The 18830-nt window shown below is 33.5% G+C and overlaps 1 protein-coding gene across 1 annotated transcript in view; it reads right to left on the bottom strand.

Annotated features, from left to right (window-relative positions):
• LOC106111068 overlaps nucleotides 1-18830 on the bottom strand; it is a 71133-nt gene that overhangs the window by 5934 nt on the left and 46369 nt on the right. The window contains exons 5-11 of the mRNA XM_013293040.1: nucleotides 18643-18825; nucleotides 18203-18324; nucleotides 4519-4788; nucleotides 3029-3345; nucleotides 1399-2952; nucleotides 372-579; nucleotides 3-105 (exon numbers count right to left, since the gene is read on the bottom strand). Coding sequence (XP_013148494.1) covers nucleotides 3-105; nucleotides 372-579; nucleotides 1399-2952; nucleotides 3029-3345; nucleotides 4519-4788; nucleotides 18203-18324; nucleotides 18643-18825 — 2757 coding nt within the window. The remainder of the gene's footprint in view (nucleotides 1-2; nucleotides 106-371; nucleotides 580-1398; nucleotides 2953-3028; nucleotides 3346-4518; nucleotides 4789-18202; nucleotides 18325-18642; nucleotides 18826-18830) is intronic.

Below are 18830 nucleotides of genomic sequence, written 5' to 3'. Positions count from 1 at the left end.
GTCCTGTGCTGGTCAGTTCCGTAGCCACTGGACCTGGAACTGCGCTCTGAACAGCTAGAAGATGCATTAGAACATCTGCTTGATCGCTTCCAATCCGATGACGTTCTGGAACATTCAATAACATACCGCTTTTTACTCGAAATTTTACCAATTTTGACTTTACACAGAACGTCATAAAGTACTAACTGTTGCTCGCGACTTCGTCCGCGAGAAATTACTCACTGATAATGTAGCTTTTTTAATAGTGTATGAATTTTTGAAATCGGCCCAGTAGTTTTTGAAATACATCAATACATACAAAAATACAAATATAGATTTATTAGTATAGATTGAATGAACGAAATATAGAACGAATGAATGAGTATACTCACACATTCTGTGTCTCAGCATCATCAGATATCTGGAAGGCGACTCTACCAGATGCTGAATCACTCTTATCAGCTCTGCTATTGTTGGAGCACACGGGAACTCCTTCTATAATATCCGGCACTTCGCTCTTCTCGTGCTTGCATATTCTTAATCTTCCTTGCAACTTCTTTAATTTATTTGTCGTAGGATCTGATGATGTCCGCCATTTTACTGGAATAGAAAATAAAAGATACTTCATTTAAGCTGGGTTTCTGAAGTTACCATTTATTTTATCATAAACTAGTGATTCATTAGTGTTACGTTGAGATACATTGACTAACAAAGGAGTAAAACTCAAGTTATGTAGTACGGAAACATATTTTACAAGGTTATCGAACCAAAAACACTAACGAATTAAACTTAGCTGGGAAACCGGCTATTAAGCATTTTTGTTTGTATTCTTTTCAATTCAATACTGGCGTGCCACGGTTATACCTCAGATTGTGGGTAGGTTAAAAATAACAATATTATTTCTAATTGAAGGAACTTATGTAATATCCGCATAGATCTATTAAGATATAATTGTAACAGACCGTAATGTTTGTTTAACTCTAACGAGCACATATAATCATGAAGTTTACAACAACAATAAAACTCGGCTAAATCTGGCTACAAGCGAGATGTAACTAGAAGTGTAGGCGCCATTGTGATACTCTTCGTGCACCAAATCATTGTAACAACACTTTTATTAATGCAATTTGACATATGAGCAATATAATAAGGTTAGAAGTTCATCTTGGAATTATTTATTGTTGTAAATTGCACAATGTTTTAAATGAAAGGCATTACAATATTTTTTCATGTGAAGTATATGTGATAAATTCGATTTTTAAATAAAATTTAAAAACAGGAGTGTGCATTAATTAGCGAAGACTTACTTTTTTCTTATTCATAACAACGAAAAAAGTAAAACTACTATTCATCAAGCTCAGAAAAAAACACAAGATTCAAATTTGGAAAGTTAATTCGAGTTATTAATTGTTGACTTACCAAATTCCAAATAAGCATCGCTTTCTGTGAAGGTCATGTTGATGCCACTATCCTGTGAGCTGACGGATGGATTCTGGCAGCAGATCTTCTTGCTGCAGCAATGTCTGCAAGCGACGTCCGCGCAAACCTCGTCATCTGATAGTTTATTAGAACTAGACGATTTAGGAAGGACTGGAGAATTCTGTGACGTAGTCACCACTTGAATTATCGTATCAGGAGTCGAAGTCTCACTGGAGTTAAACGATATATTATTAGGTCCAGTAGCTTCATGTGAAGGTGTACCTTGAGCAGATTTAGGTGATTGTAAATTAGGCGAATTAACAAAACTTTCGTCTTCATCCACGTGACATGGTAAAACAGGACTGGTGGTACACTTCCTTAAACATTGGGTGGATTTATTCAAATCCAAACCCAGCTCAGGACCTGATCCTATCCTTCTTCTACCAGTTTGTGGTGGAGAACTTCGACGTGTGCACGAGCTGTATTCAGGGGAAATCATCTCATCAACTTGGTTGACCATCTCACGAATCTCATGTTTAACCTCCGATGCCATTTCTCTTGACATTCCCATGAGGTATTCTGCAACGTCTATCACAGATACTGAATTCTTCTCGCTCTGACTTGACGTTGAGTTAAGGCTTACATTCGACTGATCGAGTGAGTCAGAATTTTCAAGTATATCGTCAACTTTGGAGATAACACCCCTTATTTCTGATTTAATTTCCGTTGCAAGTTCTCTTGTCATTTCTTTAACGTATGCCTGGATGTCTTCGGATGTGTGGGAGGTTATTGACGTAGTAGGAGATATTCTACCGGTCTGACTGCAGTCAGATATCGACGTGCTACTTTGTGCACTGTAGGGATATGCTTTTCCAGGTGAGATCATTGGGTCATCTAAGGACTGAAGGTCTGTTTGACTACCGCAGTTACAAAACCCGTTAGTTTTCTGTTCGCTGCTCGGGCTCGTTTCTTTTAAGCCTAGATTCATTTTAGTCTCCGCACTCAATTGTACTGGTGGGCTATCTGATCCTAAACTGTAGCATCTAGATCTTCCCAACATAGGTTTAGCTGATTGTGGAACGATTCGTAAAGGTGATACGGATTCGCCTAAAGCGAATTTTACGGGATTTGCTACCGTGACGGCTTGTTCCTTTGTCGTCTCCTTCAAACTCGATTCTCGGGAGTAGAATTTCTGTTTTTGTTTCAATCTGAATATTTGACAGTCATCTATAGCTGACAGACTGAAATGTCTTGAAGATGCTCCGAAAATAGGTGAGGAAGTGACAGAAGATCGGGAAAAATTTAAACTCTTCCTTGCTCCCGTGTAACCTGATGGATCGAATGGCACTATGTGTTTAACATTAGCAGAACGACCAAGAAGAAGATCGTGTGCTTCTTTAGGCAACATAAACCAACGTAAGTAATCAATTCGTGGATTAAAACTGACTTCAGGTTCTATAGTTGAGCATTTCATTGCCAGTTTTCTCGCTCTGTTGAAGAGATTTCTTGCTGTCTGTAGACATTCGGTGTATGTTTGTGGAAATATTCCCGGACCTGGAATAGGATAAGCTTAAGAATATCAAGACGATGTAGCTAAATTAGAATGTGACATAGAAATTGGTATATTTACCGGAGACTCTTCTCTCATGAGCTGTCATCTGTCCATCATTGTACCTTAAAGAGTACAAGGATTTTCTGTCTCGAAGTACAGAGCATGTGTGGTGCCTCCATTGCCCTGTTTCTGTATTAACCACGTACTGGGGTAGAATCTTCCATCCTTCTGTGGCAACCATTTTGAGAGCTTCTAGCACAAATGCTAGTTCTGTGTCTGACATGAAGTAGGGTAGTGATACTCTGCAGAACCCTGGTCTTAGATGTTCATTATGGATTGGTACATCAGGAGCTTTAGCATCACTTAATTTGCGAACTCTTGCTACTTCTTTTTGACTGCAATGAAAGAATTTAAATTGATTTTCAAACTTTAAACATAGTTTAAGATATTGTGATATTATAAGAACGGACGCACAACTTTGACTAAACTATCATAAAACTGTTGTGCGATTGTCAATTGTTTTGCAGCCAATTCAACTGTAGCACGACTAAATAGTAGTGTCCGCATCTCCATAAGTTCATATGAATCAAAGTGCGACTAGACAGTTGTGCGATATAGTCAAAGGTGTGATCGCGCTTATAGACATGAGAAATAATAAGTTTGTTGGCACATTCTGCACCAAGTCATTTAATAAGAATTACATTAAAAGTATTAAGTTATTACTTCTAATTACTCGTGATAATTATGTAAACTTTTGGTTAAAAACTAAGCGTTAATAAGCGACCTTCAAATGCTGGCAATAGCACAAGTGGGACTCATATGTTTTACAACGCGTTTAATTACGTAATTCAGTTCGTATATGAAGTGCTTTATAGTGGTACTTAAAATATTGTTCGATTTTGACTTTACACCAGCATTTACCTTCAATATAGTTAAGATGTGTTTAATTTTGTAAATTTCGTCTATAATTCTGAGACTAGGTTTAGATTGTTTTTTTTTTATCCAATCGGTATTTAAATTAACAAAGGTTGTAAACCTTTTTAAGAAGTAATTTGTGATACAAATTTCTTATGTAGTGATTAAGGAAGTACATTTTGTAAATTAATAAAAAACGAAACAAGAACCGGTTAACTTGGTATCGATATGAATATGTTTTATTTTTATTTTTCAATCGCAAGTAATTATAAAACTCTTGTACTGATTTCTCGTTAAATTTGATTGCAGTATAATAATTAATTTTATTTCGATATGTTAGTGATCATAAATTAAAGTTACGAAATGTCGGGGCCAAATACTTTTTTTATTTTAGTAGTAAATAATTAAAACACGAGTATACAGCCAAATAGACAATGATTCAATCCTCTCATTTAGAGCACGGACACCTTTGACTAAACTATCGCACAACTGTTTGGTCACTCTTTGATTCTTATGAGCTTATATCACACTACTCGTTTTTAGTTGTGCAAAGAAACAGTTGAATTTGCTGCGAAACAATCGACAATCGCACAACAGTTGTGCGAAGTTTGTTCAAAAGTGAGTACATAAAGAGCTGTAGGGATTTTACTTACGCCTCCACATCCAATAACTTCTCATATTCTTTTAAAAGCTGATCATCAATACCCAGTACATCAGCGCCGTAGTTCAGATTACTGGTCAATCCTCCTCTAGCTTGGATACCAAAGACATCGTTTAATATCGCACACACAAAGTTATGATGAAGAAATGTTCCACGCGGGTGTTTCACCATTAGAGAGAATATTGGTAGCCTCTTCACTGTTGGAGATTCTGTGCCCAACAGTATTAGTTCTGGTATGTTCTTTATGTGTGATAGAACTTGTCTGGAAAGAAATATATATGTTAGTGATTGAGAATTGTTAAAAATTATTGTTAAAAATTCGCTCAAGAAGAAGAATCATTAAAAATTTGTAGAGTTACAATCGATAGCTTCTTGATAATAGATATTTTTTAAATATTAAGTACAGTATTTGCTGTTAAATGAATACTTTTCCAGGGTTTACGAGTAGGAAATTCTTTGTCAAAGTAACGTTAACGGAGGTTTCATTTTTTTTTAATAGGTTACTTTGTTTACTATTTAATAACTAACGCTTACGTAATTTCCTAACGCACCTCAATGTCGCATGAACGATATTTTATTGTCCACCATCACGAAAACACGGTCATAAATTTATTATACGAAACAATAACATTTATAATATTAGATGGCCATTTGACGAATGTAAGATTGTTTAGTAGATAATCTAGTGTAGAAAGGTAAATAGTATATTTGTTATTGTCTACTAAAATAACTTATACACTTGAAATACAAATCAAATTATTAATAAGCAAAGAAAGCAAAAAAGACCCCAAACGTCGCGCGATTTTAAGCTAAACTATTTAACTACGTCGTAGTCTTTGACTCCAAAAATGGGACCCACCTGCAAGCACTATCTTTCTGATAAAAAAGAATTATCAAAATCGTTCCACTAGCGGCGGTGTTATGCCGTAACACACATAAAAAACATACAGACGAATTGAGTACCTCCTTCTTTTGGGAAGTCGGTCAAAAAAATCTTTTTAATGTTCGTACATCTGTATTTTGATTAATCAAATAAAATACTATGAATAATTTATTATAATGGGATTCCATTTTCATTTTGGTCAGACTGCGATTTATATGCAGATTAAAATGTTTTGATCATTTTCAAGGCTTTTATTTATAAATAGATTTATTCAAATTCGTGGAATATTTTTAGCAGTTATCAAATGAAAGTTTATTCATCCTGTCCTTAATTAAATCTATTATGTTAGATATTAATAATAGTAATAATTTCCTCTTCCGCTTTTAATACTTTCAAATTATGTACTTCGTTTAGTTACAGTAATTTGCATATAAACACCTTTCGCCCGCGAATCTGTGCTCGTGGAATTAAAATTTAGCCTATGTATTCTTTTTGACCATCCATCCAAACTTTCTCATTTATAATTATTACGTAAGAAACTGATAAAGATCTCGCCTTTAAATTTTAAAATTATTAAGTTTAACTAAGGGTTCAATTATATCCGTAATTACTTTCAAGAGTTCATCATCATCATCTTTCTCCTTATCCTACTCCCGAAGGGTCGACGCAACAGGTTTATGTCACCAAACACCTACTTTTAGATACCGCACTATTTTTGCGGCCAGCCGCCTGTCTGTCGCCAACCCTATTTGATATTATTGGTTTTCAAGAATTCAAAAGCCAAAGACATTGTATGAGTAGTATAGTTCAATAGAGCTGTCTTGGTATTGTATAAACAATTTTAAATCAAACAAACATCTTGTTTGTTCTGTATCGATTGCGCTAACTTGCACAAAAGACAGACAGTCGGGCGCTGGCGTACGATGGTAAACAGGTCAAGATAAAGTATGATAGTATAATTCAATATTCCTATATAAAACTCTCAGTTTTTTTAATCACTAAAGATTTTTATTTACTTTATTTTACGTTACAATATTTATAACCTAAGAACTACTTGAAATAACAGTAGTTACACCTTCAACGAGATTCCGACAAACAAAGCAGTAGGCAATAAAGGCAGGGTATCTTTCAAGGATTTCCCCTGATACAAAAAAGTCTATGCTCGTAAAAAATATCTTCAAACTTACAATAACTTATTTCAAACAAAAGACAGACTATAAATATATTCAGTAACGTTATCCAAGACTTGACAAGTAGTATGGAAGGTACACAATTAGACACTTCCTGCAACGACGTGAGGTTTCAAACAGGATGCGTGATAACATCTAAAGCTTAGTTGCGGATATTCATTATTAATCTATACTAATATGGTCATGTTGGCAACATTGTGTTCCGATCTGCACAAACAATTACACTGTTAATGCCTCCACCTTACGCAGTCAACACTCATAGTAAAAACATGAATACATAATCAAAGTTTAATATATAAATGGGATAGTTTAGATAGATGGATGTGTTAGAGTTTGTAGCTTTAACGGCTAAACGAATTTCGATGAAATTTGGTATAGATGTAGAGGATAGTCTGGAAGAACACATAGGCTACTCTTTTGTTTTTTATAATTCCACGCGGATGTCGCGGTCAAAAGCCAGTAATATAAAAACATATAGTCCAATCACTATCTTATTAAACGATAAAACAAGAGACGAACGTTTGAATTAAACAGTTTAATATTATTATAGTAATTTCTATTGAATGATAAATATGATTTAAAGCCACGCAATAGATTTGTAACTCGAGATAGCTTCTATCTTTATATGGAGATGCGCCAAGCAAATCTTTGCCAACGCTTTTGCCAATTTTGACTAACATGCAAGCAATATGTTCAATGTCCTGAGATAATATTTTATTATGCACAAAACCTATCATAGTAATCATACTAATATTATAAATGCGAAAGTTTAGATGGATGGATGTTTGTTAGCGTTTGTAGTCTAAACTGTTGTACGGAATATGATGAATTTCGGTATAGATGTAAAGGGTAGTCTGGAAGAACACATAGGTTACTCTCTTTAGTTTTTGTTTTTTTTTAATATCACGCGCACGATGTCGCGGGTGAAAGCTAGTTATAATATTATTGTTAAGTTTAGTTAAAAGAAACATTGTAAAGTAGTTAAACTGAATAGTAGAAATATCCATAACATGCATTCTTTATAATCTATACCTAAAATTATAAATTGCAAAGATTTGTATTTTTGTATGTATTGAAATAACTCAAAAACTACTGGACCGATTTCAGAAATTCTTTCACAATTAACAAGCTACGTTATCAGTGAGTAATAGGCGTTTTTTGATTCTATGTGGGCGAAGTCGCGAGAAACAGCTAATCAAAAATCACAACATAAACGTCTTGACTAATTTCGTTGATTTGTAATTTCAGTAAACATTTTTAAAAGCTTTTATTTTTCTTTACGTGAACAAATTATATATCAAATAATGACCGTGTTAAATAAATACGAAGCTGTATTAATTTCACGATGAGGACATTTTGCTTTTGTTGTAAAGCGTTTTTGGGTCGACGTTCTAAAAAACGAATGCATATAAACGTTTCGAAGAAAACGCAATTGATTTATTTCACGTTCTACTTATTTTAGTTTTAACTTATAATTTAGTATAATAAAACTATTAAGATTTTCTTTCTGTACTTTTTCTAAGAGATATGTATCAAACATATCTCTTACTAATCTCACTAATATTATAAATGCGAAGGTTTAGATGGATGGATGTTTGTTAGAGTTTGTAGCCTAAACTATAAGCCTTACGATAAGTTGTAATAAGCCTTCAGTTTTTGTTTGTTTTATAATGTTTTGTAAGTTAGCTGTTAGTTGTCCATAAATAAATTAAAAAAAAACTACTGAACGGATCTCGATGAAATTTGGTATAAATGTAGAGGATAGTCTGAAAGGACACATAGGCTACTTTGATATCATTTAATTCCACGCAGACAGAGTCGCAGGCAAATATACCAATATTTATTGTTTTTGGTACACATAAAAAGGCAAACATTACATTTAGAAAACCTTTAGTTGTTGAAACGGGTTTTCACTATCAATACATTTTCAAAAACATATTTTTCTATAAATATTCAGCAAAAGAAAGGTTACAAACGCATATGTAATTATGGATGTCTATGGATAGCAATTGCTTCACTAAGACGAATCCAATTACCTTATATGAAAAAGAAAGTACATTGTATATTCATTTGTGACAAAACATCTCGCGAGAAATAATAGTTTAAACAGATTTTGTATTATAACATTTAAAAATAATATTTAGTGACGTAATTCGAGATTAATTAAGGTAATGTAAACATGAATTTAATTAGATAATATACGCTTCCTGATTACAGATAAACCCTGACTCGGCGATGACGAATAACAAATGATATCGCTGTTCATTTTATTACAAACAGACAAACAGTCTGGTGGATAATTTATTATGACAGGATAACAATAGACACTTGATAGTAGTCATAACTATGATCGTAGAATTTTATTGTATGTTACTAATCTTACTAACATAAAAAATACAAAGGTGTGAATGGATGTTAGAGTTTGTAGCTTAAATTGCTAAACGAATCTAGATGGACCTTAGCACAGATGCAGAATATAGTCTGGAATAACATAGACAACTCTTTTTTGTTTTTGTTATTCTACGCGGACGGAGTCGCGGACGAAAGCTAGTTATTAAAGTCTCTGTTTTGTGAAATATCAAGCGAATTTTACGCATGGATTGAATAATTTAGTGTAATAAAAAAATGTTTTTCACAGACACTTCCCGTTTGAAACTTTACCGTTGATTTTCACTGCCAACACAAAAACACAGTCACCTTATTTCTTCTTATTGAAAGAACAGATAAAAATATGTTTTGATTTATTATTGTTGGCGGTGAAAACGCACTGTTATTGGTTACGGTGTGTGAATTTAATTATGTCACACTTGATGGATTATTTTAAGATGTGGATTACGCAAACATCTGAATCACGTGTGAATAATATTTAAAACTCTGGTAATTTTGCCTTATGACAAGATATTAATGAGGATGTTTTTATCTGTGTTTTGAATCATCGTATGTAGATGTTATGGGAAGATGAATTTGCGAGGGATAGGTCACATAAGGGAAACATTTCGGGTTTGTGTTTCCCCTCCACTATTTACTAGAGGTAGGCAATGGATGGATGGATGGCTGCATGCCGCTTGTTCAAAGAGTAATGAAAATCCCAGCTGTTTCTTTACTTAGTTTAAAATTAAATGTTGTTTTTTCTATTCTATTTGAAATGACTTTTGAAGCAATAAACATACTCTTTTTATGGATATCTATAGACAAATAACTGACATGAAATTGCCATACTAATGAAACCTTACGTTAACCGAATGATTGCTGGCAATTGGAAAATTACAGCTTCTGCGTGATTTGCTAACAACCTACATTTATGATTACCAAGAAAAATATATAACATGCATTATTTTTTTACTAAGTAACCTGTTTTACTTCTATGAATTATTTTAAGTATTAAAAAAATCTACAATAGTATGTCAATGACTTTGTACTCAAATTTCTTACATGGTCATAGTGATCCTTAGTGTAGACTGTAGATTAAAGCTTTATTTATAAAGTTACAAAATTTGTTTTAAAACCATTATGGTCGATCGCCTGGTTCCTACACTAGGCTCTAGGCCCGTTTGTAGGAGCTAGGGTTCTTCCGTCTTAGTGCTACTTTTTTTTTCTAGAACACTAATAGAAAACTAAACAAATCAACATGTAGATGTAGTGTAGATTTCTTTTAAATTCTGACTCTAATCAAACATTTGCCAAACTCGTTCGTCAATAATGCCAATAGTCTAATGACTTGGGGTACAGACTACCGATCTTGCGGTCGAGGGTTCGAACCTCACCATTCGACTATTGCAGTGAACCATATCCTAGCACAAGATTAGACCTTAGTTGGAATGGTTAAAGGAAATATTAGTAAATTAACAAAAATCTAACATTTCTTTAAAAAAAATGTTGGATGAAACTCAAATTAATACTATTAAGAGTAACAAAAGAGTTTGTTGTATTTAAATATCACCTTGATAATGTAACCCATTTCTTCAACGAAAATAATTAGATATCAGACGGAGTTTTCCATCGCGTTATTTTGAAATGATCGACGCATTTGCTGTATCGTGGGCGATGTTACGCACAGAAATAGATCGTCGGTTTCCTCTTTAATATTTCTAATTTTCAACATTCGTATTAGACTTACGAAAAACAAACATTAATCTTGTTTTCTTTTATCGTCATTAGACTCCAAAAAAAAACCGATTTTCATGCATGTTAAAGTATCACTATAACATGCAATAATTGTAAAATTTATTTCACTTTATTTTCCAACAGATTCATCATATCTTGTACAAGGACTGTATCAAATGGAGATCCCTTATCTTTACCTACCCCTTTAGGTCACGGGTTTATTTTTGTTGTTGTTATAAACGCTAAAGTTTAGATGGAACGATGTTTGCTAGAGTTTGTAACCTAATCGGCTAAACGGATGTCGATGAAATTTGGCGTAGACGTAGAGAATAGTCTAGAAAAACATATAGGCAACTTTCTTTTGTTTTTTTTTTTAATTCCACGCGAACGGAGTCGCGGGCGAAAGCTAGTTATTTATCTTACATTTCTTAGTATCGAATAAACAGATAACTATGTAAGGTTTTATTTATTTTAACGTGATTTTCTGAAGCTTCTCAACATAGTGTTATTGAATAAAATTCCAATCGCTCGAGTTTAACGAGTTTGTGAACCAGTACTTCTAAAATGAATTTATAAAACGCGAATTCTATATCCACTTTATAAAACGTTTCGATTGATTTTTCAATCCTCTTCACTTAGATTAAATGAACTTCTAAACGAGAAACAAAAAAAATATAATATGTTCAGTGATTTTTAATAGATAAATAACGCACAAAAAATACTAACTATAGTAAACGCTTCTATACTTTAAAAATTATAGTATCTTCACTGGTTGGGAAGGATAAGGGGTGTAGAAACCCTTCAGGAGACAATAAAAAACTGAAAACATACATAAATTACTTTGAAATACCACTTACAAGCCTCATAAAACTATAGATACCCTGGATTTAAAAATACTACTAGACCCATCCTATTATCACTGGCTGTTGCTCGCGACTTCGCCTGCGTGAAATTAAAAAGCTACTGATAACGTAGCTTATTAATGGTGAAAGAATTTTTTTAATCGGCCCAGTAGTTTTTGAGTTATTTCAATACGTACAAAAATACAAATTTTTCCTCTTTATAATATTAGTATAAGTATATATATACGAATAGATATCATACTATTTAGCTGACTTGGTTCCACCAGTAATTACAAAGCTGGAACAACGTAGAATTTCGTTAGTAGCAGTATGCAATTTTCCCGGAATATAGGTCAGAATTAAGTGGCGACTGATTAGATTGCAAACGGATCTCTATGTCCCAATATACGATGCGAAGGATATGTCTGTTATTGTTAACAAGGTTTCTTTACCGTATACCAGAACTATGGATATTGAATGGTATGAAAATGAAACTATTTCGTATTATTAGAATAACTAAGAACGGACATCACTTCTTTGACTAAACTATCGCACAACTGCTGTGCGATTGTCGATCTTTTCGCAGTCAATTCAACTGTTTAGTTTTTTTTATAATATAAGGTGGCAAATGAGCAAGCGGCCACCTGAATTCACAGAAATGGAAAGCGACCGCTGCCCATAAACATCCGCAATTGCAGATGCATTGCCTACCCTTAATTGACGGAGGAGGAGACGCACGTAAAGAGGACATTTCCGCTTCCTCTGTCTCCTCCACCGTCAAATCCACTTTTCCTGTCCATCCTTTCCTCTTAAGAATAGATTCTTATTTATAGTTGCACAACTAAAAGTCAAGTAGTGTACACACTTCCATTTATATTCATAGGAATCAAATGGAGACTAAACAGACTAACACACGCTCTTAAATAATTCAGGAAGATAAAGTATTGAAAAAGAACTTCGCTAAAAGAATTTTGTTTAACATAATTTGAAAAAATACATCGTTATAGTGTAGATGTTAATTGTACACGTCTAGGTTTTATTAATTAATATATAAGTTAAAGCCTAAATAACTTCAGGACATACGTCACATTAATCTTTTTCATTATAATAAGATATCTAATATATAAAACATAATCATTGCATAACAGTCATATTTCAACAATAAACTGGAACGATGAAACAATTAGACGGAAATAAAAGCCACATAAATCGACTAAAAGCGTATCACAAAATTTATTATATCCCCAGAAACATAATTGTTTTTGGCAACGAAACTAGACATATGAGTTTAGTGTTCCAGTTTAACTAACAATAGTTTAGATTGGTATTGTCAAATTACCAATAATATAAAAAAACGAATCTTATTAACTGAGCCGATTTTAAAAAACATGTTTTGCTATTAGAAAGCTACATTATCATTTACTCAATACAAAAACAAATATATTTCAGAACTTGTCTACTACAACTAAGTTAAACAGAAGACTGATAGCCACACTCAGAGTTGGTTAATCGTCACTTAAGGATGAAAGACTTCATTCTAAATGTACAGTGACTTCTAGTAAAAGCTCTAAGTGTATTAATTCCCTAGTTTTCAAGATGGTTTGCGAATTATTTAATCAACTATTTAATAGTCTAAACATCACATCTGTTAACTGCGCATTCAGGCTTCAGTAATGTTGGCTCCTTCCGCAAATAAACATACAAATAAATTATAATTAGTGTCCCATGCGCTGCGAGGTCTAAACAGTACCGCTGTTATACGAAGGTCAAATAACAAACTTTGACTCAAACTATCTCACAACTGTCTTGCTTTGATTCCTATGAGATTATACGGAGGTGTGCGCACTACTTGTTTTTTAGTTATGCAAATAAACAGTTGAATTGGCTGCGAAACAATCGACAATCGCACACGATAGTTAAGTCAAAGGTGTGGACCCGCTTTAAATCAAGACAAGAGGCTTTGTTGGATTACTGGATTGACTACCTAATAGTTTAATTCCTCAGTTACGTAACTGGACCGGACTGGTCAGTCGACTGCACTAACGAATTGTCCTATTTAGAGTCGCATTAAACTCATTTCACATATACGAGATTCAAATATCGGATAATAAAACTTTATAGGTGGTTTTAAAAACTTTTATAGATGTATTTCTGAGGTTAAGACTCGAAAGACATTTGACAGCATAAACAGTTTACATTTACTATTATAATTGATTTAATTGTATTAAAATATTTGGTAATTAAATGAAAATTAAGTTGTTAGAGCTGAGATTATAATAGTTCTGTGAAGAAAACCAATCGAATGACCCCTCATCATCATCATCATCATCTCCTTATCTTACTCCCGTAGGGTCGGCGCAACAGGTTTTTGTCCTCCAAATAACTCTATCATACGTCATCTCAGTCATCACTCCCTTTTTGATCATGTCACCTTTTACACAATCCATCCATCTCTTTCTAGGTCTACCTGTACCGATGTACCCTTCCACACTCATAACTAACGTTCTCCTTGTAACATGCGATTCATCCCTTCGAATCGAATGACCCCTCACACATCAAAATTAATGTAGCTAATACGGACTGATAAAAACACACACAATTACACACGTACTCTATAATAAGCCAAACAAAATACATTAGTATTTAGAATCTTAATAATTATATTAGACTAGCTTTCGCAAGCGAATCCGTCCGCGTTGGTTTAAAAAATAACAAAAGTACGTAGCCTATATGTTCTTCCAGATGCACTAAATGTATACCAAATTTCACCGAGATATGTTCTGCAAATCAGACGTTAACTCTAACATCCATCCATCTAAACTTTCAAGATACATGTAGGGCTGCCAATTATTTTAATCTTTGCACGCAACAGTTAAACACAATATAACAATTACAAGGATATCTAACAGAGTTATGTTCTAGCTAACTGTCAGGAAGGACCTATCTTTAATACACAGTTGAACAATTAGGACGAAAGTCGTAAACTGGCAACCCTAGATACAGTATTATTGATAGATCGTAGCGACTAGTGGGCGCCGGCTGCAGTGACAGTGAGCAGCCCTGCACAATGACCCAATTCCCGTTCGCAGTCCGAACGTCGCTCCCCTGACCCCATTCTATTTGCAGTTGTTTCTACGTGCGTTAGTTCATTACAAGGAATGGACATAAAGCTTATACCGCTTGTATTAACGACATCTATTTTGAGATCTGTTATCTGCTTTAATATTTAGTAAGAACTAGCATTTGCTCGCAACTTCGTCCGCGTGAAAAAAAAGAATAAACCCCCTCAAGAAATGGCCTATTCACACATAAATTACCTTTCTAACGGTGATTTTTTTTTTAAAAATCGGTCCAGTAGTTTCTAAGTTATTTCAATACATACAAAAATACAAATCTTTCCTCTTTACAATATTAGGATGGACTAAATAAGAGTCGATTAAAACACAGCAGTTATGTTGACAAAAACTAAAGTTTTTAACTAAGTTTAAGTACAGTTTGAAAACCGTAAACAATAAAAAATCGGTGACAAAATCTATCGGTTATTAAGAATATTACCGGTTCTTTCCATGCTATAATATCCGGTTTCAACCGAAGTCGTCTTACCGTTTCGAAATTTAAATTCGTGAATTTTCCTCGTAAGTCTTTACGAGAACAAAGAAATTAAAATGTATTTTCTGTGCCTTAATCGAAGCGAACGAAAGGAAGTCAATTGGTGATATCAATTGATTTAGCCTCGAAGAAATGTCCCGCAGTCGCCGGGAAATGTCCTTGATGCGAGGAAATAGGAAGATGGGAATTCATGCGTTATAATGGTTTAGTCGAATGGTCGTCAATTATGGTAATTTTAGAACTTTTATTATGGGACGGAATAAATTTTTTTTTTATCATGCATCATAGAAAAGTAACTATGTGTAAAATATTGTTATGAAGAGAGATACCGAAACCAGAATAGATAAAATTTATTAAAAAAAACCATAGGATCATGCTAGTTTCAGAAGGTAATAAAGGGCAACGTAGGGGCACTTTTAAATTTTATCAAAAGCGAATAAGCAAGTATTATATAATATAACTTTTTAAATAATTACAATTATATTAAAATTCTCCAATAACCCGCATCATATAACTTCGTGAACAATATATTCGACATAACGACGCGACATTCCAGTTTTATAGCGCAAATATTCAAATGCACGGCGATAATAAAATGTGACGTCATCAGGAAGAACAGGGGTAGCCTCCAATTTTACGTAACACAATATGAAGTTATACAATTTTCATAAAGAATAACGAACATCTTATGGTAAACAGAGGAAAATAAACTCTTGACTGTATTTATTTAATTAAAACCTCTTAGATTAAAGCAGTGATTCCCAAATTGTCTATATCGACAGCTAGGGGTCTACGTCAGCGAAGAAAAATTTGGCGGTCTATCAAATGAAAATTGGAGTCCGCGATAGTGGATCCCAACACATACACTGATAGTACTCGTACTTTTATTTACTTAAAATTCTATTTTAAGTAGTAATAATTTAAATTCTATTAATAAATGTATAAATTATCATGTGTTTTTAATATAAGTTTTTAACACTAAATTTAACTGCAGTTAGAAATTTACAGGAAATCAATATCTGGTAAGTAGGCGGTCCATCCAACACGGAAAAACATGGAAAGGAGTCTACTAAAGGAGATACAAAAAAAGTTTGGGGAACTCTGTATTAAAGTAAATAATTTATGAGGACAATGTAAGAAGGAAAAATCAATATAAGGTAACGAACATTATATTTAATACTTGAAAGTTCGCCTTCATCAAATATGTAGGCGTTATTTATATGGCTATCTTTCAGATATAAATAATGCAATTTAAGAAACCTTAACGAATTTTTATAATATCTGGCATATATTTATTTCAACATTTATCAATGATTAAATTCTTGCGTATGTTCCACTAAAAAATAATTCATAAATCTATACTAATATTGTAAAGAGTAAAGATTTGTATTTTTGTATGTATTGCAATAATTCAAAAACTACTGGGCCGATTTCAAAAATTATTTCACCATTAAAAAGGTACGCTATCAGTGAGTAACATAGGCTATTTATTACTTTTTAATTTCTCCCTGGCGAAGAATTTTATAAACATGACTCGAAATAGAACTTAGAATACTTGCGATTTAAAAAAAATTATCAACGCCATTGATGCTTTATGTGTTTAACGCTTACATTAAGTTAAGTAGGGTACGAGAAATATAACTAAGGGTTACCCTTAGTGAATTAACCTTGAGTAAAGTTATGTCAGTATTTTTATGGAAATGAAAGAATTGCTTGCCATTATTGGACTATGAACCTTGACCTAATCGCCCCATCTTGAGACTACCCACGCTGTTTCCTTTTCTACAAAATACTTTATATGCATACAAGCGTTTCGTAAAATATATCTCGTGTGGGTGTAAAGTCGCTATGGAATAAAATACATCCCCAAGTGGGCGGTTACCCTTTTGTATTTTATAAAACATTAAGTAAAATTTGACAAATGTATTTCATACTATGCTAATAATTGCGAAACATTGTATGGATATTTGTTGTTACGTATCTCTGAAACGGTGTAACAGATCTCGATTAAAATTGGCACAGATTTAGAATAGTTTGGAAGAACATATATACGGTATTTATTACGTTTCTTTTGCACAAATGACAGCTAGTACTTTATAACATTGCGAATACCACAATTATCAGTGAAAAATCTCTTACTGTGATTTCTCCACCGTACAATATATTACGAATATGGAGAAAAACATGTTAATTTAGATTGATTTAACGCCAGAGCAATCAATTACTGTTTATTGGATGTTCGTCAATCGGCCGTCGTTCGGGATCAGTTTGTGTAAACATTTGCATTTACCGACGCTGTGATTTTCCATCGTATATTGGTTAATTAAACAAGGCTCATTTATACAGAACCAAAGACATTTAACATATCAATAGACAGAACATTACGAAATAAACTGTACGCTCAAAAAAATGTACTACCAGTTTAATATGACACGCCGAAAAGTGTACTTTTGACTTCCAATACGAGCGATTACGATTAAAAAATGCTCGTAATGTCCACTCTATAACTAGCGTTATATTTAAATCTCTTTGTACAGATTTACTATAGTCTTTATGATTGAAGAATTTGCATACATATTAAGATAGATCTAATCTGTATTTAGATAATTATATTAATCTCTGAGGTCAAACAATAATAACTCGTATGACGAACGACATAATAACCCCTCATTCGATTTACTGCACGGCGCAAAGCCAAAAAATTTAATGACAGATTATAAATGGACCGAGCACACTAGCGCCAAGGAATCTGTTGACCTGAATTATTTGCAAGACTTCATGTTGACCTAGTAATGAGTGAAGAAAAAACTACGTACATTAGAGATTATTATTCAATTTGACATATATTATATAAACGAAGCGATATAAAAACCTATCTACTTCTGGCTAGAGTTAAATTTATGGTCCTTCGAGCAGAATAAATTATACCAAACGACATATTCAAAAGAAACTGATGTCGGTAGTGATCAGAGCAAAATCTTAATTCTGAATGCTTATTCAAAGTCAATTCTTCTTCTTAAAGTTCCATCTTCTTTCGAAGGTTATTACCTGGTGATATTATCCTGCTTTTCCAAGATATTCTGCAGGCCCACAGAATCTCTGAGCTGCATCACCAAAGCAGCACGCACCGCCTCCGCACATCTGTACTCCTCGATCCTCTCGGATAGCACCTAGAAAGATACGTTCAGTCTATACTAGTTCTTACATCGAATATCAACCTTCTCATACTTAACAAGAACAGTGACTAAAGCTTTGGTGGTCGCATCAAAGAGAAATAAAATGTGAATATCGTACAGTTGGTTTTTCGTTAATTACTGCACCAAAAACAAAGCTGGAGAACAAAATGAAAGTCTTTGATACACTAACAGAAGTTTACACAAGTATTAATAGATTTAAAACTGCATATTTAGGTTTTTAAACTAACTTTTAAATACGAGTTACTATTTAAATTATGATAATTTTTTATATGGACGTTCTATAACACTTACCTCAACATCATCAGAATAAACCGGTGAATTCTTAAAGACATCTTTCTTCACCACAGCAACATAAGGTCCTTGCACACCACCGACGAACTTCTCACAATTGAAGAACAATGCATCTTTCCTCACCATACCTTCCTCAACTCCGAGAAAGGTTGGGTTCATATCCACATTAGAAGTCGGAGCCACGAGAG

The sequence above is a fragment of the Papilio polytes genome, unplaced genomic scaffold, assembly GCF_000836215.1.
Source record: "Papilio polytes unplaced genomic scaffold, Ppol_1.0 DF824382.1, whole genome shotgun sequence".
NCBI lineage: Eukaryota > Metazoa > Arthropoda > Insecta > Lepidoptera > Papilionidae > Papilio > Papilio polytes.
Note: the sequence above shows the minus strand (reverse complement) of the source record. Positions and strands in the feature narration are given on the sequence as shown.